Genomic DNA, 27,981 nt, shown 5'->3' on the forward strand with positions numbered 1-27,981 from the left:
ATCTTGGACTCAGTCTTGGTCCTTTTCTTGAAGTGCAAAGCATTCAGATTTTCATTTACTGATCTATGTTAAATTATAAGCTTATTAATCTGTTTCAACAGAGAATTATATAATTTACAAATATGTCCTTGGACGTAGAATTGATTTTTTTTTTTTTTTTTGTCAATATAGCATTACAACCATTATTTTGAGTTTTCATTTTTTTTTTTTTTTTTTTTTTTCATTTTGCCTATGAAAAATATGTTTTTTGTATGGGTTTATATTGTTTATTTTTTTCAGAAGTAATGTTACTTGTATCTACATGACTCAATAAGATATTGTGTTATCTTCAACCTTCCACTATTAGACTCAATCTTGGAGGTACATAATTCAAATTTTGTGCCAAAATTTTTTAAATAATTTGTGAAGTACTTTACAACTGATATCTGCAAATTTCTTAAAAAATATATAGCAAAATGCTTTTCTTTTCTTGATGTAAGAGATCATGAAAACCAACAAGAAATTGCTAAAAACTTCTGGCAGCAGGTACCTGAAGCTATGACTCCTGTACTTGCTGAATATAATGTTTTCTAGTCTAATAACCTTATGTAAAAAAGCCTTCCTGAGTTGGAAGTTCTCTTTACCTGAGATTTGAGCAATGGCTCTGTGTGACACTGAATGAGGAGCCATAGTTACAAGGTTTACAGACTTAAGAATATGAAATAGCAACAGAATCTAAATTGATTCCTTGAGCTTTTTAGAAACTTCCAAACCATTCCCGCTTTGGCATGTGTGGTTGCGTCACTTTCTCATACAGAAGATTGTTGTTACAGATGAACTTTTCAGGAATTTATACCTTTACCTTAGTGGAACAAAGCATATCAGATTAATTTATGGAAAATTCGAATTGCAAATACAAAGCGAAAAGAAAAATCAACTTTCATGTGGAATAATAGAAAATAATTCATTTTCACTTGAAAATATAGAGGTGACGAACAACATGGGTCAGTAACTTAAGCTACAGTTTGAGTACTAGTTCTGATAGTATTTGGTTGTAATTGTGTTCCACATTGAGGGAGGGCAGGGAGATAGTTCTGTCACCATCACGCAGGTTCACCATCTCCAGCACCTGAAAGTAAAGCATGCATACAATGTTACATAGTGTGTGGTACGTACCGTCGGCTCTCTACTTGATGAAGCAGTTTTCCTAGCCAGATTTCTAACAAAAGTGACATCTGCCAGCCATTCTATTTCCATTGCAGTTGCCATTGAATAGAGCTGCTTCTAATGTGTATCATAACCCTGGTTTCTTTCTCTCACCCTTCACATTCCCTTCCTGTCCTTCTATCCAACTTCCATGCTTTTCACACCTTCACGTTAAAGGAAGCTCAAGTCAATGACAGCTGCCTTGAAAAAAGAATGGCACGTAATTTTTGTCAGTAATATAAGTACAAAACTGCTTCATCAAGTAAGGAGCAGATAATACTGAAATGCGTACACATCTTTCAGTGTTTATTTGTCCAATCTCTCTCTCACACACACACACACACACACAGCTGTTTCTTTGCTGGCTCGACTCAGTGTAATGAAACGCACAGTTCTAATATCAAAATCAATAATCATTCAGCGGTAAATATCTATCTATCTATCTATCTATCTATCTATCTATCTATTATATATATATATATATATATATATATATATATATATATATATATATATATATATATATATTCATCACTGAATGATTATTGAGTTCGATATAAGAAGTGTGTGTGTTTCATCATTACACTGAGTCGAGCCAGCGACGAAGCAGCTGCGTAGTTTCCACCCACCAATGCAGTCAACAACAAGGCGTCTGTTTAGAGCTCTCGTCACTGCACGCCTGTTTCTCTTTTGGCGAGCTTTGATAATGAATCCTGTACATTTATACATAAGTGAAATAACAACAGAAAGCTTTACTCAAAATTGAGCGTCCTTCAAAATTGAGGAACGTGGAATGGAGCCCTTACGCTGCACCTCCCGCAGCCACCACAAAGTATGTACCAGTTTTGCTTATTGAAAAAGGCTTCTTATAGTATGCATACCGTGACTATTGAGAGAAGACGCGATTTGTTTCGTAGAGCAAACTCTCTCTCTCTCTCTCTCTCTCTCTCTCTCTCTCTCTCTCTCTCTCTCTCTGATACATATTGTGACAGTGATGACACTAGATTTTCAGCGTGTCTCTGTCATTACATGTTTGGGAATTCTTATTTTTACCATAATAGTGCATTGTTATCTTGTACGTAAACTTTTAACGGTGTTGTTCTCCACGATAAATTCTATCCTACGAAGTCAAGGCAAAAACTGAACCAGCGATGTGTCTACGATAGTTTTGTACTGTTTGCTGCACTAATGGAGGTTAGAATTTCACGTTTAGCAACTATATCTAGCAATTTCCATTATTTCAAGAGACATTGATTTTCTTTTTAAATATTTCAAAATAATCTCAATGGAAAAACAAGGATAATGTTGCAATGAATTTTGGATCCGTCAACAACACACTTTTCATACATTTTGATGGTACATTATGACCTAAAGCACGTGATATGAGGTAACGGCTTGACGGAGTAACTTGAAAGGAACACTCACTGCTTCACTAAGTTGAATGTTCATGGCTTGAATCATGGTTTGGGTTCATGTATAGTATAACAAAGTTGACTGAAATTCTGAATAATCTTTACGTACACTAAACTTTGTCGCTAATGTTGTAGATTTTGGATTAAACCTCACATTATTTACTTTTATTTTCTTGTGACGACAATTGACCTTCCCAGTGTACTGTTTGAATCCTAGATCTGAATAATTGTGCACTTACCTGGGGCCCTTGGCGGATACCGAGCGGGGTTGACGAGCCTGAGGACACGGGAGTCTTATCAGGAAGGAGAGGCAGGATGGATTCCGTGACAGTGCTCACCAAACACGGGTCCTCGTCCCGCAGCACTCTTGGCAGCACTGTAGAGGGAGGCTTTCGGGGCCTGTAAGGAGGAACCAAATAGTAAGATTGCGGATGTTTTGGCCTCTAATATTACACTGAGAGACAGACAAGCAGGTTCCCCGTAATTTTGCACTGGCATCTGCGTAACCTCGTCTCATGTTTTGTGGTTGTTCTGTAGTTATACTCGACCGATGGTATTTACTATAGAGATGTACTGATGCATCGGTATCGGTATCGGAATCAGCGGTATCGGCTCATTTTTGGGTATCGGTATTTACTACTTAGTGATATATTCGATATAAGATATTGATGATACTGATGACTTCCGTAGAATGAGATAGCTGGTGTTATCTCCACCACATGTACTCTTTCCTAGATCCTGACTTCATGCAAAGTCCATGTCTGGCCGTGCATGTGGCTTATTTCAAGTGCGGCGCTACCTCTCAATCCGCAGCAGTGGTCCATCTTTTGCTTTCTCTTGTTGTATTTTTAATGAGTACTGACTGACCTTTTGAGCATTCTAGCTGCATTCCTCTCCTCCCACACCCTTCCGCGGTCACTCTGCATGTGACTTGCTATACTTCCCTACACTGTCCACCATACAAATACGAGTTAAACCAGTATCTTCTGCTTGTTTCCTTCACTAGAAAATCTGCCATACTCTACCTTATTTTCTTCTTCCACTTGGTAAAATTCTCGAAGGAAGAGTATCACTACGCCTCATCGTTTAGGAACTTTATTGCTGTCTGCATTCTTTGCCATTCTCCTCTCCACTTTTTTTTTTTGGCAGTTGACAGTATCCTTCTCATGTTGCATCATACAATCATCAGAGGTGGCAGGGGTTGCTTTAACTCCTTCAATACAGGGATACATGTTTACATTGAAATTTCTGTACGATTAGACCATTTCACTGACATTAGGAAGGGTCTATGGAGCTCAGAAGAGTAATGGCCACAGACTTCTCTATCTTATCCCTACATAAGTTTCTGAAGCTGTATAAAATTACCAAATAGTCACCAGAATGATTATGGAAACGCGTCGTGGCATGAAGGATGAAATGTAATGGGAAGACTGATAAAAAGACTGATAATAATAATCCGAAAGATTTATATCAAGGTAATCCAAGGTAAAAAGATTTCGACATTTACAGAATAAGTCATAAATGAATATAAATAAGTTTTTGATAGGCAATGAAGAACATTGGATTGGAACGAAAATGAAACTAATGTCGGGAAAGAATCAAACATAAACCTGAATAAAATACTTCTGCAACATTTCTACAGAGAAAGAGAGAGAGAGAGAGAGAGAGAGAGAGAGAGAGAGAGAGAGAGAGATGGAAAGGTGGAGCGGGGTGTCGGCCGAGGCTCTTCGAATTTATTGTCTCCTTGCAAATATAGATCCCCGGCAATTGTCAGGTAGTAGCAGCCGCCGCCACACCAACAGCTGACCTTGCAAAGCATAATCGATGCGGCTAAATGTCACGGTGGCCTTGCGGTTCCTGGAGGTACTGGTGAAAATTGACGCACGGTCCTGCCCCATGTGTCTGGCACACTGAGCTGCCGGAAACCAACGTACGGATAAAAATCGGCAAACTATCAACGAGATCAATGTTGCAAGCGATATTGTTATTGATTTATCATCTTAAGGTGGAAAATCTGCGGATATATTTCAAAGGCAAGACCATATTTTGTATCCTACAGATAAAAGGTAAACAATGTATGGTGAATGAAAAAAATGTAGAGGCAAGCGTCACCTGTTAAGCATTCCAAGCAACAATCCTTCGAGCAACAGGCAGCGTCGTACGCCCTACTTACCAAACACAGGGCATAATGATAGCCTTTGTTACCGATTACTTCTTTTTTGTACATAGCACCTTCCGTCATTGATTTCCACAGCTCGTACCAATCACTTATTACTACCTTCCATCTCCTATCACTTGAAATGTTTTAATTAACAACGCTGGGTAGTATGAAACGAAGAGAGAGAGAGAGAGAGAGAGAGTCTGGAGTCTAGACAGCCCTGCTCATTCGCTGAAAATCGACACAAGTGCCAAATTTTTACTCCGTTGAAAAGTTGGCGTCTCTTTTAAGGACACGAAACACAATCCAAAATCTAGGCACTGAGCGAAGAGTAGCGCAGGCTGGAGAGGGCAAAGTTGCGGGGCGTTTGATGGAATGCCTGGTCTTGGTGTGCCGATGTGTGGTGACCTGAGTCATGCGTGTTGTGTGTGTGATTCACGGTAAGGCTCCTCGCCCGCCACTCCTGGTATCCCCGTGCATCACCTATGACTCATCCCCCTAACGTCTGCAGTCTTTAACTACTTAGCTACCTTCTGCCTTTGAGAGAACACTTCCTGCTCTTCGTATGCAGTGTTGTCCTGACGTAGGATCTGAAGGTTTAACTCTTACCTAAGATATTGCGTGGTCTCTTTCTTGTTGTCATACAAGCGGACATCCTTGGGGAAGGCCCATTGAATAACGCATGTTGCCGATAGGTTCGGGGCAAGGCAGCGATTTCTGGGACGACATGAATTTCTTACCGCGTGGCAAAATAAATGTCAAACACCACAATGAGCGAGCAGTATGTTAAGCCTCGCGTACGAAATGAAAGTTCAGATTACATACTTACTTGGAATTTAGTGAGCTCGTTGAAAAATGAAACATCTCACAGCATCTTGAAGGTCAGGCATCTGCTCTTATTAGAAAGAATTTGAACACGACGCTGTAAGTGGTTTACGGAATTAAAAAGTCTCAATGAGTGCGATAACACAAACAGGAATCTCTTACACAGCCTTAGCGGTGTGGCTCAGATCTAACGGGTAGAAGATTAGTCCAGGGTGAGGAAGAGGCTCCTGCTGTATTGTAGTATATGTAAGAGCGGTTGGTAATTCAGAGAGAAACCTGCCTATGTTATGAATGAGTTTTAAAGGTGGGACCCTAAAGTATTAAGGATTGACGCAATAGATCTGGTATAACGAATGAACATAAACGCACACCTCATTACAACACGCGTCTCCATCATCATCCTTCAGCTCTATCAATTCCCGTCACTCCTCCCATCATTATCACCACTCATCACTGGCCATCACCCCGTCATTCCCCGTCACCAATAATCGCACACCACCATTCTTGCCTTATTCCTCATCACAACCATGCTTAGCAGCCCACACACACACACACACACACACACACACACACACACACACACACACAGAGAGAGGGGAGGAGGAGGAGGAGGAGGATTTAGTTCACATTCGCAAGCATTTCCTCACACGTCCGCCAGTCCCCAGTGGTAGCAGTGACACTCACCTTCCCCGCCGCACCACAGCCACCCTTTTCTTGTCTCCCTGCTCCACGGAGTCGAAGAGTCTGGATAGTAGGTCTGGGTTGCACACCTTGATGGACCTTAGCTCTGCCTCTTTTTCCGTCTTGGCAGGCTCCCCTCGTGGCTGCTCCGCGGCGGCCACTAGATCCTCCTCAGGCGGGTGACTGGACGAATCTCTGCGAAAAGTGTGCCGCTGTAGGTAAACTTTCAACTAATCATTTAATTTAGTCATTATGAAATAAAGAATAATGCTATAACTTGTTACTGAGATATAGGGAATACGTGTCTTCATCCTCCGTGCGTGTAGTGTGCAATGGAAATTAATATGAATGACACGCGAGGGAAAAGATAGAAAAGTATTAAGGAGCGGGATGAGATGCAGAGATAAAGGTGTTCTGAAAGTGGGCAAAACTGGAAGAAGTATCAGAATTTGTTTTCGGGGGTGGAGAGAGAGAGAGAGAGAGAGAGAGAGAGAATTATTGACAAGAGTGTAAATGGCGGCAGCTCGCGGAAATATATATAAGTAGTTTGCTAGGATGTTCAGATAAATAGAGGGAATATATAGAAAATGAAACGTAGTGAAGAAGAGGATAAAAGCGCGTAGTTGTTTGAGTAACTTGATAAATTTTATGGCGCCACAATTACAATAGTTAAGAAGCTCAGAGTATAGTGGAATAGAGAGCTAGCAACCATAAAGAAGATGGAGAAAATGTAAATAAAACAATGAACGAAAGAAAAGGACACACATACAATCATCCACGAAGGTGACAAGCGTGGAAAGAGAGGAAGTGAGCCAGAATGAGACAGAATGAGGCGGGTTTTAGGGAACTGACGCAGAAATCGTTAAAAAAAAAAAAAAATCATGGAATAGAAAGCTTGAAGGAAATCCAGTTGAAACCCTCTTTGGAATCAGGAACGATTCGTTCGGCATTTAAAATTTACTACTTATTGGCGGTTCCTATAAAGATTTTCGTTACGCCGACCGCAGAGAAGCTATAAATAGAGATGGTCACGCAGACAGATAATAATCCTATAGAACCTCACAGGGAGCATAAAAAGCAGCCAATATTCGCTTCTTCCTTGTGTGACGGCGATATAGACATTCATAGACAGACAGACAGACAGACAGACAGACAGACAGAGACATATAACAATACCTACATACATATAATAATGGAAAGTGCATGTGTGGTGTCTGTTTGAACGAAAGATTGTTTTGTTTCGCCTTTGTTTCCATTATGATTGTTTACTTTTCGTTTCATTTGACTTATCCATTATTTGTTCACAACTGATTATCCATTTTTATTGTTCTGTTTTACTTTTATCATTATTATCTTGTTTTTACTTCTTTTTTGCTTTGTTTTGCTCTGTTTTGTTTTATACGTTTATTTATCCAACTTTAATTAATGTCGTACAGAGAGAGAGAGAGAGAGAGAGAGAGAGAGAGAGAGAGAGAGAGAGAGAGAGAGAGAGACAATAACGGTTACAGTAGTCCACGATCCTTTGAATGGCGAGAGAGAGAGATTCACTCCCTTTTGTGATGCTATTTCTGATCCTTAACAAACAGTAAGCCCCTTTGAGACCACCAGCCTGAAGGAGATGGGTGTCTATTCATTGCAGAGTATCGGCGGCGCAACAATGTCGGAAGGGAGTGATGTGACGTGATGGGCAACGACCGTGACATTGAGAAGTAGTGACGGACGCCTATTACTTAACTGTTTGGTGGAGCCGTGCGGGAGTGAACGTGAGAAGCATTAGTGTTCATGTTAATTCACCTGGCAAGACGTGGTTCCATTTGACAGTTATTGTTGGTCATTAATCTGTCTTTGTCTATAAAAATAAATTACTGCGCGTCTCATCAACGTTATATCCTTTGAAAGTATTATTGATTATCTCCTTTGAAAGTATTATTAACCTCACATTTCTGTTTCTAATCTTGGGGTGTTAGTTTCTAGTAAACGTATTTTAGCATAACAAAAAACACTGCAGTTATTGGTTTTCATTTTAGTTCTAGCGTCCGCTTCGTTTTATTTTCGGAGATCTGACTACTGAGGGTGCTGAGGTCAAAACATGATAATATAACCATCATCCCAGTCATTCAGTAATGCAGCATATAAGGCTCAGAAGGGATCATCCGGAGTGATAACGTCATTTAGACAGACAAGTTGCTCCCTCTTTGCCTCTAAGCTATCAGATTATTACTATGGTAGCAATATATTTTTATTGTGATTGCATACTTTATTCGTAGCTTCTCTCTCTTCTGTGGCAAGGGGGACAGTCTTGCAGCAGCAGACTCGGTAATTAATTAAGTTGGAGGAATACTGCCTCGCTCATCGTGAAAAGTTGAAAAGCTTGAGTGATGGTACTAAGAATCCTCTTCCTCTTTGTCATTTGCTGCTGATGATGATGGCTCTCATAGAATATTGGTAATATTCATAACGAAGGAAAATCAATCTGTTTTGTGTAACCTTTATTAATACTGTCATTTATTTGAAATGGATGTGACGCTGACATTTTCAGTCAGACTTGTCCTCTCCTCCTCTCAACACACACACACACACACACACACACACACACACACACACACACACACACACACACACACACACACACACACACATGCAGGTACTCTATTGACAAATAATGTAATTTCCCACGCGCTGCAAAAATCCAAAAGAATTCAAAACTACGTATAGCGAATTATTTATCCAAAGCAATACTAACACACACACACACACACACACACACACACACACACACCGAGAGTTTACATAAGCAGACAGCGGTACAGCAGGCGGGCTTCGTGGAGGTCAATGACCCAGCCCGTGCAGGACTCCCATCGACCCCACACTTACTTGTTACTCGGAAAAGATTATATCCTACTGCCTTACGTCTTTTTTTGTCTTTCTTTTCCGCCACTAACAAAGCAACACGTAAGACTCCCATCCGTCCTAACACTTTTAGTATATAAAGGAGTTGAAATCTCCATAATTATGTTGGCGCTCAGCTTTTTCGATATTTTAAGAGAAACTAGCCCACGTTCGCAACCTCGTGTTTGTGGGATGTTTATAGATGTTACTGATTTCACGGCGGAAGTTGATGCGGAGATGCGTGGTTGTTTATGTGGAGTGCGTGATGTATGCTTGTTCTCGTATCTATGCGTGTTGGCGAGGCGTACTTGATTTTTTCCTGACGGTGATACTTTACGAGTCCGTCTGTCGCGTGTCGCTACTGATAGCCTGCGTAAGTCGATCCTACTGTTTGTACTCAGTAGTGGTTAATCTTTTTTTTATGTAAGTTATATAGCTACCTTTGTCCTTAACCTTTTTTATGTAAGTTCCCTTAGTTTTCTGAGACACTGTATCGTTCTTCATTCGGTCTCTGTTTATATAAGATTTGAAAACAGCAATTTAGTTTTCTACTTTATTAATTTACTGTTGTATCCATTTTCTTCCTTAGTGTTTATTGCATGTGCGTGTGTGTCGCAAGGGAACTTGTAAAATACATCGGCACATGCCATGTTTACTTCCAGTCAGCGGCCGGCGTGTGTCAATAAGTGAGTGGGTGTCGCGACAACTGGTGCAGGTGTGCCGGGCCCGGGTGGAGGTCAAGGTCAATGTTTGGTGCCACCGCAGACTGAGGTGGGAAAGTGTTGCTCAAAGACAGCGATTGGATCCCGGCAAGGCTGGCGTTCGATATATGAATTAATAAGTGTGTGTGTGTGTGTGTGTGTGTGTGTTAGTACGTATAAAAGTGCCTGACCAAGGGTATGGATCTCCTCCTTTTACTACTCTCCCTATAAACGACTGAGTAAACTTGTTAGAGATGTAGTGACTTCATGACTTCTATGAAATAAAGCTTTCCATCTGTAATTATTGGTAACTAGAAGTAACGTACAACATTGCATCTCATTTTGATCTCTGAAAATGTATCGAAATAAAAAAGATGATTTCAAGTTAGTATTCTGCAAGTCCTTCCACGAAACTAACCGAACATGTCGCTGGAATCCTTGCCGAGGATGAGGGGCGGCAAGGTGGAGCAGGAGGGAGGCAGGTTGTTCTTATTGGGCTGAAGCCAGAAGCTCTGAGGGAAGGCACGCATCTTCATCGGCAGCGGATCTGTTGGGAAGAAAGGCAAGATTGAATATTCAGACTCAGCCTAAGAAATGATAGTTACTTAATGATCGAGTAATATGTGTGTGTGTGGGTGGGTGTGTGTGTGTGTGTGTGTGTGTGTGTGTGTGTGTGTGTGTGTGTGTGTGTGTGTGTGGGTGGGTAGTGTGTGTGTGTGTGTGTGTGGGTGGGTGGGAGGGTGTGGGTGTGGGCGTGGGTGTGTATGGGTGGGGGTAGGGTTGTACTACTGTCTCGCGTGTTGTATTTGTGAAATTTAAAAGGAGGAATAGCACAACGATAACGATAATAAAAAGAATATAATTAGTAAACCTTAACGGTGAGCAAGATAGCGAAGAGAAGAAAAAGTGTTGTCATCTGGAAACTAAGACGTCATTACAGCGCAGTGGACTCGGTAGTTCCGAGGAACCGTACCCTTGAGGAACTCGGATTAACGACGCCTTTATCATCACTCTATATCTAAAGAGATTTCGCCGAAGAAGTCGATGTAAATGACTTATTCAGCATTCTTCCTTCGTTACGACGTGTTAGCGTTGGTCAGTGTAGTACGAATGATATCAGCAACAGCGCCCACCAGTCATGTCATTAGGTCTGAACAAAAGAACAGATCTTAACCCATTTACTGCAAATTGGCTCATTTTTCCTTATCTTCTAACCGTAACTAACCACTATGGGATATTTTTTCTCGCTTCAGTACTGGAATGTATCTTTACCTTGTGTTTTTGTGTACGATTAGATCATTCTCTTGACATTAGGAAGGGTGTATGGAGGTCAGAAGATTAATGGTCACAGTCTTCACCATTTCAATCCCCACATAAGTTTCTAAAGCTGTAAAAATCACTAGAATGAATATGAAAACGCGTCTCTGTACTGAAGGAGTTAAAGCCACCTCTGAACATAGATAGTACTGTCTAAAAATTGTAAAACTTATTCCTTCATGCATTTCTTTCTTGTTGGTGTTTATAATGACTTCACTTGTTACTTTTTAGCGTTGTGAATTGTTGTATATTGCAGTGGAAGGCTTAACAGAGCAGATTCAGACTTGACCTTAACTCTTGGTCTTCTCAATAGCAAGAAACGTCCTTGGTGGCAACAAAATCAACACATCAGCATTAGCAACGACACTAGCAACAGCAAAACACGACCAGATACGAGACCAGATACGAGAATCACTACTTTCCATGTACATAGATTATATCCAGGTTCTCGAGTCATTAACCTTGTTGCGTTCTTCGTTGGATTTCACTTCACTGTATGGCGTTTTCTATTACCTTCTGCCGCATATGGCGTGATTTAAAGAAATTTGTCGCTATCATAAAACATCAACTGAAAACTATAATTGAGGAGGCAGAGCAAGGCTGGTTCGCGACGTTCTCTCAAGCTTTATACTTCCTGCCGCAAACTGACACTTGCGAGTACTTATACTGTTTATCGCAATCATTGAGGCCTTAAGAAATACGACAAGGCATTTACAAACATGAACTTTTACGACCTGCATGGGAACATCAATATCGCTTCGTGTTTTTTTTTTTTTTTTCATGGAACGAGTAAATTTTTTGACTGAAAATTTAATACTGGGCTGTTCCTGACCTCGGAATCAGAGAAGCGTGCTGTCGACACAGCATTTTAACGCACGACAGCTCGCCTGGTTCGCCACTCTCCCCGTAAGGCGAGGTTTTGAAGTGTCCTTGTAATAACCTTTAAGGATTTGAAACTCCTGAACATTATTTTGCACATGAGGAGCACCGAGTGTGTTCGAAGACTAGTTAACATTTTTTCTTTATATATGAGTAAACATTTTATATAAACTGTAATTTTGATGAGATTGATAACATATCTCGACATACATTTATCTTTATATCACTTCACCTTTCCACAAACACTTGGACTTTTCGCTTCGGCATTAAGCATTTCCTTCAGACCCCGGAGAGAGTTGCATGTAAATCATACTAATGGAGAACCACCTCGGTCACTACAGAGAGGCAGAGTCCTTTATCAAGTATGGGGCGAGGGCTGGATCGTGGCACACCTCGATACGTGAGTTTAGTCCAGGAACTCCAGGACTACCCTTTCTTAATCAAGTAACCTTTGTGGCAGTAACTAAACTTTCTTGTGGGAATCATATATTATTAACAAGTCAAATAGTCAGAAGGTTAGGAGAGCACAATTTTAAGAAGTCTGATAGGTCACTGATACTGGCCGAAAGTGATGCCACAGGGAGACTGTGGCGTAGTGGATAAGGTGGTGAGCGTGGGATTGGGCGATTTTATTTATAGTGGTACCCTAATGGGCACCACTATAAGTAAAATTGCCTACGTCACTAATGGGCTGAAGAGCGCTTCAAGTATGCCTACAGGCGCTATAGGCCGTAACATAAAAAAAGATGATAACAAATAAATAAATCAACCACCGGGTGACAAAGAACGGAACACGTGGTTATCTTACGCATCCACCTACCAGGGATGAAGAGGAACAAGCACCAATCTTAAAATTCTTCAATGCATGTTTTACTTTTCCATGTCACATTTTGCGGACAGTTTAACTAGACCGATCATAATATATCGTCTCTGAAGTAGACTGTGTATCGTTCATCATTCAGTTTTCATTATACCTTGGCTAGTGAGAAAGGAACCTGATTTTTTTTTTTTTTTTAACATAGCTTGACCCCTGATGGAAACATTTGATATTGAAACAGCTAAGTAATCCGGTATTTTCATGTCTCTCCTCCCAGAAGTTGTTTAATTCTTAGCCATACACCAAAATTACCTGAAAAATGTCAATGTGACGTACAGACAGCGGCTCGGCTTTGCTTTTTATCCTGAGTGCAAGTGGCCTAAAGAGATAACAACTAACACTCTGAAAAGACTTCGTTTCGAAATCGCAAAGGAAAATGCTAACCAAGACATCGCTGGTGTCTAGATAGTAACAGATAGACCATTCGTAACTGTTGTCTTATTGTAAAGCATTGTACTTCCACGAAAAAAAATGTTGAGCATGAACTAACGTCATCGCACCATACACAACATCTCAAAGCTATCGGTCAGTTAACAAAGAGATCGATGAGTTTAGAGGGAAGCAAGCCTCTTTAGGTTACAGGTTACGGAGTTACAACATGAGGGAAAAGTAAGGAATTATAACTTAACTAATAAATTTTCTTTAACGTGACAAACTAATCTGTATAATATTTTCTGAAGACATCAGAGGAATTTATTTTCTTTCCTCACCTGATGCAGATGTAACACTTATTGCTCTCTAATGAAAATTAACTCTTGCTACAGAGTTATGTCACCGAATAAACTACCATTTGTTAACTGTTTCACATCAAATATACTAAGTTCACAAGACCTAGTGTTATCCTACCACCTTCTCTATTCTCACCAAGATCCCTACGGACATAAATTATCGCTTCCTGTCAAGTACTAGTTACCAAATTATCACCCCTAAAAATCGCTAGCTATTTCATCATTCTGTTTGTTTCACTGCGCTCTCATAATTTTTCATGCCGTCTTTTCATTTGTCTTTTAGATTTATGTCCATCGCAGCAGTCTTCGTCCGCCATCACGCTCCGCCCGACCAGTCGTGCCTCCAGGGACACAACTGCTGTACATGGTTCACAGCCATAAGGAAGGCGAGTTTCCGCTGTCCTTCACTTCACTATTCTTGCCTTCTGATGTATAATTAATACCACTTGATTACTTGAAATTTTTGTTGTGTTTTCATTAATATCATCCATTGAATGTTTCAGAAAATTTTGAAGTAGAGCATATTAACATACCATTTTATAATTCTACGTAGGAAATATTTTTGAATGTATTGATGTAAGTTGAGTACAAAGAAATGCTACTATCGCAGCAAGGAAACGGGGAGCGGGAGTGTGTGCAATGGCTGGTGAGTGCACGCTGCGCCCACCTGCGTGTCTCAATGGACAGGTGGGGGCGGAAGGGAGTGGCTGGAGCAGGGGGAAGTTGACCTAAAACTCTACATTCCCCATTGACTAAAAACAACATCATGCCGACTTGAATGAGTCAATGGAGGTTGCGCATTGGTGGTGCGCACTGCCTTTGATGCGGCGTCACGCAGTCTCACGCCGCTTCCTTCCCCCGTCATGCGGTATGTCAGAATGAAATATCGATGGACGAATACAAGCGTGTCTGCCAATGTTCAGCTTCAGAGGACCAGAAATCGTACCTGTTCTGATATTTGTCTCAAAAAATTACCTCATATTTCGAACTTACTTCAGTGTTGGCGCTTCGACAACAAAATATCTCCCTGAATGCAGACATTCCATTAATTCTGTATGCATTTAAGCTATTCTACCTTTTTTTGGGAATGTATTTATTTGATGTGTCATGTAGTAAATAGACATTCTTTTACACGTGAAATATGTCATTACGTGTAATGTATCAGTGTTATGAACGAAAATACAAGACCTACACTTTGTACTTCAGTTGTAAGAGTACACATAACCCGACTCAACCTTGATATTTGGAAACGACTTTTCTTAAATTCAGTTATGTGAATACATTACTGCATATGCTCGGCTACAGCGGTGCAGGGAGTACATGAAGGGAGGGAATTCCAGGCAACCACAGAATTTAGTTTCCAACAGCCAAACGAGCCAGAATGACTTGATTACGTATGGTATGCAATAATGAATAAACTCCGTTCTGTTCACATGCCCGTGCAAATGGTTCGTTAAGTTTCAGCATCGATACAGTTTAAACACCAATGGAGTTTAAAAATCCTTCTAATTCAAGGGCAAGTGAAGTTTAAAAGCCCATACAGTTTAAAGTTCCTTATACAACCTTTTCGTTTTAAAGCTGTGTAGTTTAAAGAGCGTGAAGTTTACTTAATTTAAAGACCTCATGTAGTTTAAAGTTCCTTGTAGTTTAAAGATTCTTGTAGTTTATAGTTATGCAATTAAAAAAATTCATGAGGTTTAAGGAATTACTGCAACATAAGACCGTTTGTATAGTTTAACCTCTTCAGTACTGGGACACATTTTTACCTTGAGATTTGTGTGCGATTAGGGTCTATGGAGGTCAGAAGATTAATGGCCACAGTTTTCATTATTTTAATCCCCACATAATTTTCTGAAACTGTATAAAATCACTAAATAGTAAGGAGAACGAATATTGAAACGCGTCATAGAACTGAAGGGGTTAAGGCTAAGGAACCACGCAGCTTATACGCCCGTGCACTTTTCTTACCAGGAGTTTTGGATCAGGCGCTGGCATCTCAGGCATCCGGTAACAGTTTTGCTTATAACAATCTTTCATCAAGAATTAACGAGTTTGTAATCAGTCTTATCAGTCTTTTATTTTGCACTTCCGAAGTCAAACAGTAAATATAAAATCTATAAAATCAAGTGCCTGGAATTCTTACCATGCCACTGGAAAGAGAGAAGCGTGCACACACACACACACACACACACACACACACACACACACACACACACACACACACACACACACACACACACACACACACTGTATCCTGTATGACTTATATACCTGAATACTTTTCAACCCTTTCTGCGACAAAAATTCAGGATCTCGGTTTAGTTAATAGATTCCAATGCCGTAGAGGTTCCTTCAAATTAGGACACGACCAGGAAGTGTCCTACAAACGAAACGTCACTGATAAATTTGATATGTCCAGTGTCGTCGGTGAGGGAGGCGTTGCTGTGGTGCCTCACTCTCCGCAGCGTGACGCGTCTATCCTTCCTCAACAAAATAAGGAAGATACGTACGTTATGTCGCGAGGATTGATGAATAATAGACACATTCACTCTGTACTGTGTGAGCGATGCCTCCCACGCTAGGCCTGCATTAGACAGGAGACTTTCAATTTAGAAGTGCATTACATAAGCAGCTTCCACTCTTCCACCAGCTTCGGCACGGTTATATAAGGAGTCTACTCTACGTTACACAAGCCAAAGCGAGTGAAAATCTTCAGGGCCTATAGCTAGATGGGTGAGAAAAATGAATAGGCAGGTATAATTAAAACTACCTTCCGTGGTCATAAATAAATGTTTTAGAGGACATTCAGTGGGACTCATACGAAAAACAAACTATTTTTGGCTGCTGGTACAGTCTAAAATATCCACTGTAGGCTTAGCTGAGACACTTTAAAATTAATGTAAAACTTCTCAGTGTTAAGCGAATCTCAATGTGCTGAATGGAGTCAGAAATTATAGCAGCGCGAGACCTTAGAAAAAAAAAAGTCTACATAATCCAGCAAACCTGATGAAGCCAAATAAGGGGTGCACGATCGATTCCCACGAGATATGAGAGTATGTCCTCTGCCTACCCATGACTTGCCTATCTGACACGACGTGGCATGGCAGACAGGAGTGGCTGTTGTTTAGACAGCATTATTTTTTAGGTCCGTGAAGATTCTCTACCAGCCTATATGAGTAGGTTTGCCATTTTATGGTTGAAAGGTCGACTCCACATTGACAGAAACCAAATGTAACGTTCGATATCACATGGGGAGAAGGAAGCAGGTGAGGAGGAGGTTGATAACCTTTAGAATCACTTTCTTCTCTGTGACCTGCCATCATTTGGGAAACACATAAAGCCTTCCTTTTGTATAGCTTGTTGAGATAGCAAGTGGTTAATGGAATAATTTTTGGTATAACTTTCTCAGAATTTGGTATTTCCAAAGAACAGCAAAGGATCATGATAAAAGAAAAGAATTGAATAGTTACGTTTCTAGACTGTGAGCAGCATCTACTCAATACGAATTAAAAACAAGTGACCTCCCCCTTCAAACAGCCAGCAAGAAAAATGTGATCTTCCTTTTAGAGAATGTAACATTGCCGAGATGTGAATTCAGTGACACGATTAGAGAACATTAACATGATTTTCAGAGAAGGAAAGAATGTTGTATTTCTGTCACCCAAGGCGTCTAAGTCAATGAGATGGTCTGCCTTTGGATCGAATGACGCATGGACACCAGGGAACGGGAACACCATCTCCTCTTCACCACCCTGTTCACTGCTGGTTTTAAGGGCTGGAGAGAGGTAAGGGTAGGAATCTCTGTCGTCTGATGAACGTGTCTCTACATACAAAACGGAGCAGTGTCAGCACATAATTAAGGAAAATAAAAGGAATTCCTATGAACTTATCTGGATAGGCTTTCCATCTGGCCAGTACTCAGCGCAGGGAAAGGTCGTTGTGTTGACATTATCGACTCCATCCCTTTCGACGTTCGATGGCTGTAGCCTGCCCACGCTCGTCCCACCTCTACAGAACAGGGAGAGGTATCGCTTTGTTGCAACCTCTTGTAGGCGCGGCACGACTTTGCTGTTGCGGCATCATAATTCAATCAATACTAATTCCAAGAAACATACCATTCAGTGCCATCACGTGTGGGACGGTGAGAGGCACTGGTCACTGATGGAGTATGCTTGCAGAAGCTCCACATTTTAGCCACTGACATGAAGACCATTCATTGATAGATGCATTCATGGCTATCAGACACTTAGCTTCATTATTTCAACATAGCGACCGACAAGTGTACACCTATATTGGGTTCTTACAAAAATGTATACTTGTGTTTTCTCGTTGATGACCAGAAGATTGCCAACGGTAGGGCAAGAGTGAACTAGTATCTTCTCTCTTCCATCGCTTTTATGAGTATTTTCTGAAATTCATTGTCTGTTTCTACGTATTTTTTCTCTACGCTTCAGGAGTGGAAAAAGAAGGCAACTTCTAGATTAATTCGTTCAAATTATTCTTTGTACACACACATATATATATATATATATATATATATATATATATATATATATATATATATATATATATATATATATATATATATATATATATATATATATATATATATTTTTTTTTTTTTTTTTTTTTTTTTTTTCATGGCAGCAAATGGTGGCGCTTTTGTTCACTTTTTTTTTTTCTAGGAGCTAATTTTCTTCACGCGTAGAGAAAAATACAAATAATCTCAAGAAGGTTGACGGAGATGTGTGGTAATTAAAGGATCAGTAGCTGGATATTTGGTTGGTAATACTCAGTCATAATTATTATTACGAAAAATAACCTGGAGCTTGCCACTTCATCAGAAACGGTGCAGCCTGTACTGGGACACACGAGATTGTGGGTATTAAAGTTGATGATAACTTGGATTTTACAAGGGTCTCTTCAATCATAATTAGATGACGTGTGCTTTGCTTAAGAGAGGCCTGTTGACAAGGCTCCTTCTGATGAAGTATTGAAATGTAAGGTTGTTTGGCATCATTACTCATGTATCAGGTTGACAATGATTTGCGTTATTTCAATACAGGTTTTCTCTATGACGAAAATTAGTTTCCATCTCACATGAAAAAAATAACTCATGCTTCTGTTGGCACGATTATATAAATGGAAAAACTCTTTAATTTTCGATCTTTTGAGTGAGGCTCAGAAATAAGCAGTTCTGGAATGAAAAGTGCAAAGGATCTATAAAAAGAAAAAAACTGGAGCGAGACAAAGATCAAGGCTGATGGCGTAGTTGTTGCAATTTTGGGAACTATTTGCAGTCTTTTTATATTTATTTCCTTTTCTTTATAATGGAGATATCAGCTTTTCTTCAGTTGGTACTCTTTACAAATCTGTTTCCTATCTTGCTAGTGACCTCCCTTCTCATAAGGTAAGAAGGTTAGTGAAGAGTCATGACAGAAAAATAACATGCCACACACAATTGCGTAATAACATTTTTTGATATTATGAAGAACGATATTGACAAAATCTTCACCGAAAATTACTATCATTCAAATTAAAGAATCATCCAGTCGTTTCTTGTAAGTTTCACAGCACAGTGTCACTGCGTCATTGGCAATCATAATTTTTGAAAAGTCATTACCTCATTTGCAGTTGTTAGATTATATCATTATGAAAACATAAGATAGCTTGTAGTTCTGTCTCTCCTGCGTCACGGCGCCGCTTTCCTAAATATAGATCCGCCAGTTACCAGGAAATGCAAGCGTTAATGTGAAGTGTTGTTTAGTGTTTAGTATAATAACAAAGGAAACACAGGAGGCGCACAAGGCAATTTACAGCAGTTAAGTGAGCAGTTGCCGACCCTTATGTAGCGCTGGACGACTAACTGCCTGCCTTTGAAGTTTACTCTTGAAAAATAACGTGGGTGCTTCTTGTAGCGAGGAAAGAATACGCGAATAGATAAATAGATAGCTGTGTGTGTGTGTGTGTGTGTGTGTGTGTGTGTGTGTGTGTGTGTGTGTGTGTGTGTGTGTGTGTGTGTGTGTGTGACCTTTCACTGCTTCGGTTGTTTAATTCAACTACACGTCTAGTGATTCATGTATCAAGTATACTAATAAAACTTCAAACTCCCCCCCCCACTCTCTCTCTCTCTCTCTCTCTCTCTCTCTCTCTCTCTCTCTCTCTCTCTCTCTCTCTCTCTCTCTCTCTCTCACATCATCTTTAATCTGAATAACCATGAATCCAGGACTAGTATTGTTGGTTCCAGGCGACATAAATACGTTGTTGTATTTGGTAAAAAGTAAACCTAAAGAATGAAATAAGAGACACACTTGAGAGTCATGAGTCTTGTAAAACTTCACGACAGTCTAAATCGTGAAACTTTCTGAGTTCTGAAAAGTAGAAAAGTTCAGCCTAGAAATGTGAGCAACAACAAAGTTACTGGTGATGGTTCTGTCACACCATGTCTGCTTGACCGACGGGGAAATGTTTCAGGGGAATAACTAAAAATGTGGTTGGCCGCCTTCAATTTACTGATCCAGTGATGTAAAGTGCTCCTTTCCATTGTCATGAGTTGATGAACTGATGAACACTGCCTGGAGAAGTAATGCCCGCCTTGCCTTGGGTTGAGTTTTGTGATGAAAGTTAGAGCAAACTTACTTTGTATGAAATTTGTATGGCGACTGTTGATCCAGCTGTCAGCACAATTACAAGTATTGAGGCTAGACGAATGGTTATAGTGAAGATGAAGGGAAGGAAAGACATGAATAAACATGCCAACGATGAGATAATGAAAGCTGCTATGTGATGGCAGTCATGATACTTGCTTACTGCAGCAGCAGGTATGGACGGCTCTTAGGCATCGGTAAATCACTCAGTGCGCAGTACCTGTAGAATTTTGGGTTGATGTAACATTAGACGGCAAACATACATATATTGTTAACTTAATAGAGAGGGGAGAGAAGGGAGAGGGGGATACATAAACAAAAGCACAATGCAAGCTGTCAATGGGGAAACACACTGACTTGTGCGTGACGCGTCTTGTGTTTCTTTGTTTTTCTGAGTAAATTTCGCGGCACTAAGCCATCACTTACACTCTATACAAATTTCAGTACATTTATCTGCAATCAGGAGAGCATAAGTACTGGCATAACCAAATTATAAAGGCAAGTTTTTCAAGGTAAATTTTGTTACTGAAGTAGTTTGCATCAGAAGACCTTTTTTTGGGAAACGTGATGTTTGTTGTTGTTGTGAAGAAGCGTTTAGACATTTCCACAGTATAACAATCTCCACGAATGCACAATATTCAGTTGCTTCTATCATAACAGGAAATATCAATTATTTAGTTAGAAGACATTTCGTTTTGCCGCAATGCTTGACCAGGCCTATACAACGTTCACAGTCCATTTAGGTACACCAATTGTTTGATTCACTTATCGCCTCATTCGTTCCTTGTACTACTTAGCGCAACAACTAGGACGTATAGCTTTAGCTGACTCAGTAATACGTAGATCAAACAAATAAATAAGAAAATAACTAAACACCACCCATGACAACACGCATCCACGTACAGTGCGTTGTGGCCAGTTGTGAACCAAAATACACGTCTTAACCCTGCAAGCGTTAATTTTCTCGACGACAGAGTAAAGTGATTAATAAACTAGCCATGAAAAAGAATATCTGGTACAGTTTTACGTAGTGATGTTCGATAGTATATCAGTTAAATCACTCCAAAGCGCCTGTATTCTACATCATTATGAAATCACGGTGTTCGGCTGCATTTAATTTCACGTGCTAAGAATCGCCCAATTACTCGTATAGTTGTCTTTCGGGGAAGCAGGCAGTAATTACTGTTAAGAAATGTCAGCTGGACTTCACTGCCACTGTAAAGGTACCTTCTGCAGAAAATAAAGCAAGAAAAAAAAGAAAAAAGACTGAAAATTACGTCTATTACCCTGATAGTGTGTTATTTTAGAGCGTTGTACGTATATTCTCTTTGTAGTGTGTGCCTCCGAGTAGTTTGGTTTGATATTGCTTTTGTTTATGTATTTCACAAAGTGTTATATAGACGAGATAGCGACACTCAAAGCATCCATGACGTGGCCATTCGTCTTTAGTTCACTCAGTACAAAACAGTTATCGGTTTGGCCTGTTGAGATCTTATACGGTGAATTTGGAAATACTTAGTCGGCATTTTGTTTTTTAATTGTTTATCTATTTATTAGCTTGGCCGTTTTTTTCACTTGTTTCTTTAGTACCTGCTTGTGTCGATTTATCATAAGGGACTAATAATAGTGGCATATATAACATTTGAATTTATTATAAACACAGTGACTTTATTCGTCTCTGTATCGTGCTTTAGCTTTCCTCCAAGGCCTTCCCTCCACGACCACCACCAGTCAGCGTGCAAGGGACACCTGAGTGGGCTGTGCGCAGTTTACTTCGATCCCACGTCGATTCTTAACTCGTAGATTCTTAGCTGGGATCTGTTTCGCCGCCCAGGCAGTACCAAGGTCACGCGGAGACAACGGCAACATCAACACCTAAATTTTGTTACATAATGTGCCACTAGTTGCCATATCGCAGAGAGAGAGAATGAGAAGAAGGGAGGACTCGCAGTAAGTTAGCTGCTATCCGTGCCAGTAGTACATGAACAACCTGCTGATTGTCATGACGTTCATTGAAGTTTAATCTTACTTATCCTGACAACAAACAACCCGCTTCCTAAGAACTCGAACGATCAAAGCATAAAATTTGTAGCAGATGCAACAAGTTTTGTACTTATGTTGTCCTCGCCGTGCTTGCTGCTGGGCCTGTACCTGCCGGCGTTGCAATCAATATATTGGAGAATTAGGGAGCGTGTCACTGATGGAAGCCTTGTTCCACCTCTTGGTGTGCGGCCCTCACCACTTACCACACTTGAGGGAAAGACTTGCACGTTTTAATTACCCTCTCTTGCTAATTTCCTGCATTTTAGCTCAATTTCATAAATACTTTTGTTAGATTATAAATTTACATATCTCTTTATGTTTTGTCTTCAAGAATGATGCTACTAGCTTGACAGAATTCAGTTTGTCTATGAATTGATGCGAATGCTGAATTATTTCAATACACGACGCCTGACTAACCGAGCGGCAGCGTGGTCCAGGGGGCGGAGCGACGCTGAAACACCATTGATTGATTGCGATATTAATGTGTCTTCCGGATCCCGATACATCACAGCCTCGGGGTTGCCGTGGTGTGGCTCAGCGTCCCCGGGCATTACTTCCTGTCTTCCCACCGTGGACACTCTCTCTATTGCTTTTATTTATCATTCTCTCTTTCCTTAAGTCTTTCGCAGATGTCGTACAGTGTCCCATGTAGCGGCCTCTTCCTCCATATCAATCTTTTCTTTGTCATACAATTTTAACGTCAACCTTTTATATCGACTGACATACTTTTTCTTACCTACAGGCTATACCCCACCTAGCATACAGTTTACATAAGTATAATCTCCTTGTTGGTCTTTGGTACGATACACGATACTGGTAAATAGTTTAATTTATTTTTCCTATAGGTAATTGTTTAGTGGTGCGTCTGTACCTGAACTTAGTAAGAGCCAAATGGGGTTCAAAGCAATTAGTAAGAAAGGTTTCAAAGTCCGTAAGAGCTCAGTGGAAGCTCTGTGCGTAAGGGTGATTGAACTAGCGTTTGGAACAGCTAATAACGAGAATCTGATAACTATAGTCATTGGCCGTTATCAGAATCTGTATCTTCTTTTCCATCACGATCATTTCCACTACCAACGACAGCTTCGTCCTCAGTGACATAACCTGCTTCACCACCCCTGTCACTACATTCACCACCATCACGATCATTTCCACTGTCAACACCACATTCGTCCTCTGTGACTTAACCTGCTTCACCACCACCATCTCCACCATCAATAGCAACAACAACAACCACTCGAAGCACCACTCCTGTTATACCAGCACAAGCCACTACCATCACCACCACCAACGCCGCCGAGTAAGGCCACGTGCCCCGCCATCAACGCAATCCGGCGTCTGATATTATCTCATACAATGTATATCCTAACCAGCCGCAGATAACTATTCTATCTTCTACGTAACGAGTTTTGATGATAATTATTCTTAGCCGACTGCCGCATAATACTCGTACATTAAGATGTGAGGCGAAATTCAACAAGAACGGAAGAGGGATGAAAGATAGCGGTTAATTTTTGTATTAGTTAAAACAGAATAAGAGAGAGTGAGATTCAAGGATATTCTAGCATTGTTGAAAGCACCTGAAACTTGAAACGTGCATCTGACATGTTCAAGAGAAAATCATACTGAAAAGTGTATTCATTAGAAGATACTTGAAATGAAACACTATGGTGACACTTCACAGGTTTAATGCATAAAAGTCAATCATGGAACTGCATTTCAATACACTAGTCGACAAAATTATGCTGGCGGTTCTAACCATTTTTCCTCTGAACATTGCTTAAGGCTGCGTTAGATCCTCTTTTGTTTTGTTTACATTATCTCTGTCAGATTTATTCATCAGGAAAATATCCTTTTCTTGCGAATCTTTATTTTTCACACTGGCATGCAAACACATCATTGCATTGGCAGCCACGTGTATCAAAGAATATATTCAGGTTTCCCCGAATGTTAAGGGTTTTGTGGCCACTAGTCTTGCTTTGATGGCAGAAAACCTGCTTTCTTCCATCAGTTGAAGGAAATTCTTCAGATTCTTGATTGGCTGTAATGGAATGTCAGTGCATGAGATTCCACAAGGCAGTGAGTGTTTGGGGAACTCAGGAGACATTGACTGTGCTCTTAGTTTCCCTTGGAAAGCTTTGTCTTTCACTGGGTTGGGTTGGTTAGAAATTTAGATGGAGGTTTCATAATGAGCAGACAAAGACATTGTTGTACAGACGAAAGGACTAACACGGAAGCAATTGCCATTCCACAGCAGGTTCGAGAAGTATAGCTTGTGCTCCTGCCACATAGCTGAAGCATAGTTCAATACACATTGCACAGGAGCACCACGAAAGAATGCAGAAATGCGAACAAAGTGATGAATCTGAGGGTCATTCTAAAGATCACACTGAGAAAATAATAACATAATCTAATGTCGTTATTTAAAGAGTTTAGGCATAAGGGACGAGTCCCTTTAGCAGATTAAAGGATGCGCTAATCATTGTTCTGGATCACTGAGACTTACGAAACTTTACCTTATTTTTTAGGACCTGTCAGTAAATTTCATAGTGGACAGTGAATGTTATAGTCGAGATTCTTCCAAAGGGTATACAGCATCTTTATTAGCTTTCGAATGTATCAAATAAGAACAGTTCACATAGTCAAGAATAATGAAGATATGTAACATTTACACTTACAGAAAAAATGTTCGTTAGATTTCTTCGAAACCGTGAAACTGATCGTAGGTTTGTGCCAAATAATTTTAAATTGTGATATAAGTTTCTGTCAAATGATGAATATGATAGAAATTTCCGCCGAATAATAGAAAATGTAAATCGACTTTGTCAAATATTTAAAAACTGTGACTCATATTATTTGCAAAATGATGGAAAGCAATCAAGTTTCTGCTAAATAATGAAAATGTGATTCTGCTGAACGACAATCGTGGATCCAATGTCGATGGCAGAGGAGCAAGTTGTGTCCTGGTGTGCACACCACAACATACAACTCTGGATCCAACCGATTCAAACTATGAACGGACGAAGAAGAGATATAATGAGTGATAACCTTTAAATTTCTAGGTCTATTTGAGGTAAGTGTTGAGGCTTAAATAGGAGTTTACGACTCTCACTGCCCAGAAATCAAGCTGTACCTGAGCACTCATGATTAATACAGAAATTAGTGTAATGAAGACCAATATAGTTCAATATACCTAACAGTATTGTTGTTGTGAACCCGAGGAATGGTAATGATTTCTTTGTCGATATGTTATGATGGATTCGGAAAGTTATAAGGTATATGTTTGTTCATTATGTTATAATATTATATTATGCGTATGGTGTTGTGTTGATACGATGACATCTTGCCCCAAGAAAGTAAACCGAACTACTGCGCTGTGTTAAAAAGAGGCAGAGAAGTTAATGCAGGGGCTCATTAAGTTTTCGCTGTATACTGCACTTCACACTCGCATGCACCTCACCAACAGTGTTTACAGTCATGGCGTCTAGCATCAAACTGCCAACTCCTCTAATTTACCAAGATTTATGGCAGAAATTACACTGTTTTGTATTACAGGGACTCTTATTCATTACGTACAAAGCCTGAAATACTGAGGTGTTGCAGTGTTGAGGTAGTGATTGCTGATTAATTCGCCAGCAAGACCTTTCCCAACACACAGCCAGGCCTATCGACCTTTCCCTAGCCAGCATGTACCTGGTACCGTGAACAAGGCGGTGGCAGTGTTCATTGGTTCACGGTACGGAACCCACTATGTGCCCAAGCCAACACTTCCCCAAAGAATAAATAAAAATCCAAGGTCATCGCCAGGTAGACTCAACGCATGGCTCGCCTCTCAGAACTGCTTTGCTGTTCAACTCATGCTGACCAAGAATTACTGTTTTATATATTTATTTATCCTTGTATTTTTTATTATTTATCATATATATATATATATATATATATATATATATATATATATATATATATATATATATATATATATATATATATTTGTGTGTGTGTGTTGTATGTTGTGTAGTTTTAGGGATCGATTATAATAGTATAGGATGCATAGTTCTTCTACCCACAGTCATTAATGTGGGAAAACTAGCTTCGAAATATTAATTCTACATTATTTTCATCTCTCACTACAACTTAGGTATTCTACGGCTCATGGGCGTTTAATTTATTTTTCACATTTTTTAATTCCTGTATCATTTTGCTTGTTCTGATAAACGTTTGTTCTATCATCCCAATGTAATAGGTAGAAGGGACATATTTTAGCAGAAGAGGCATTTTATTGTATAGATTGCAGGCAGACATTATCAGTTTTGTTATCCCTGAGTTTAATTGTGAACTTATCATTAAAAGGTAGGGGTTGTTATCTGGCTACAGTATGCCTTGCTAAGTATAGTATTACGATGAAAATATCTCATTTGGCAATATCTTTGACAATCATTTGTGTAGTTTTAGTGTGTTTCCTATTATTTTTGTTATTGTTGTATTGGCACACGATTACCGTAAAGAGGATCCTTACTCACCTTTCTTTAGCTTTGGCCTGACAGGATTCGGGGAAGGTGAGTCAGCTTCCGCATTAGCATTCTCTGCCCTGCCCTCTGGAGTGTTGCTCTTTTTCTTCTTGCTGCCCTTGGACCCCAGAGAGCCCGTGGGTGACTGGAGGCCCGTGGGTTTGTGAAGGGAGGTTCTGATGGGCTGCCCTCCCACTAAGTTTCCCCCTAGAGTGACATTCACACTTGTCGGTGTGAACGTCGTGGACTTGGGAGGGGTCGCTCGAAACTCGTGAGCGTGATGTTCAAATCCTGGCTTCCTGATGTAGGCAGGCTCCGATGATGTGCTGGACGCTCCAGGAGAACTGACGCTCTCATAGCCAAAGTCTTGGCCATCAAATTCTGACACGGAGACGCGTCTGCCTGCAAACACATCCTCGCTTTCATCGTCCGCGTCCTCCTTTATAACTGGCGGAGGCGTGGGCGTGCGAGGCTTCCTTTTGGCACTCATTTTGACAGAAAGCTACAGGGCGACGCCCACGCCCATCATAGCAAAGGAAAAGATCACGGAACAGGCAGACCAAGTCCCTGACAGGTTGTGGACGGAAAGACGTGTGTCTTAATTGAGTACTGAGACTTGACCTCGCTGATGTCCTCGTCGTCGTTGTTAGCGTTGTTGTTATTAATAGTGATGATGGTGATATTGATGGCAGTGGTGGTGATGGTGGTGGTGCTGCTACCGCCACTGCTGCTCTCGTCCTTTCCGATCATGTTGATCTTGTATCGGGCATAGTGTGAGGAGCCCCCTCGATCATCAGCTCGGTAGCGTGGCCTTGGTGGGACGTCAGAACTGGACGGACAAACTGTACCTTTCTAATTATTGTAAACATAAATCATGTGCTATTCTTCTTTTTTTTTCTGTCAGGCAAGTTACTTTCACCACCGTTTTTTCTCCGATATGTCGCAGTATACAGTGCGTGATGCGGAATATTGGTTTTATTCGCTGGCACTTGACCGCTAACTTTCAAATAATTACGACAATCCATTCAAGTATCGCACAACTCTCACATATAGTTCACATTATATTAAGAACCACGGAGACACTCCTCGTCACCCATCCCTCCAACTCCACAAACAAGGACTGGCAATACACAC

The 27,981-nt window shown here is 40.4% G+C and overlaps 1 protein-coding gene and 1 long non-coding RNA gene across 2 annotated transcripts; one reads left to right on the forward strand and one right to left on the reverse strand.

The window, feature by feature from the left end:
* Positions 1-223: 223 nt before the first annotated feature.
* On the reverse strand, positions 224-27,951 carry LOC123503773. The gene is made up of 5 exons (XM_045253775.1): positions 26,860-27,951; positions 10,270-10,398; positions 6,265-6,454; positions 2,837-2,996; positions 224-1,108 (listed from the first exon to the last, which is right to left on the reverse strand). Exons 1-5 carry the CDS (start codon positions 27,335-27,337, stop codon positions 998-1,000), a joined length of 1,068 nt encoding a protein of 355 aa, XP_045109710.1. The 5' UTR covers positions 27,338-27,951; the 3' UTR covers positions 224-997.
* Positions 1,786-10,235, forward strand: LOC123503774. Its single transcript, XR_006674604.1, has 2 exons — positions 1,786-2,017; positions 9,813-10,235. It is a non-coding gene; the product is annotated as an uncharacterized LOC123503774 (long non-coding RNA).
* Positions 27,952-27,981: the final 30 nt, after the last annotated feature.

This window comes from Portunus trituberculatus, chromosome 14 (assembly GCF_017591435.1).
Source record: "Portunus trituberculatus isolate SZX2019 chromosome 14, ASM1759143v1, whole genome shotgun sequence".
In the NCBI taxonomy this organism is placed as follows: domain Eukaryota; kingdom Metazoa; phylum Arthropoda; class Malacostraca; order Decapoda; family Portunidae; genus Portunus; species Portunus trituberculatus.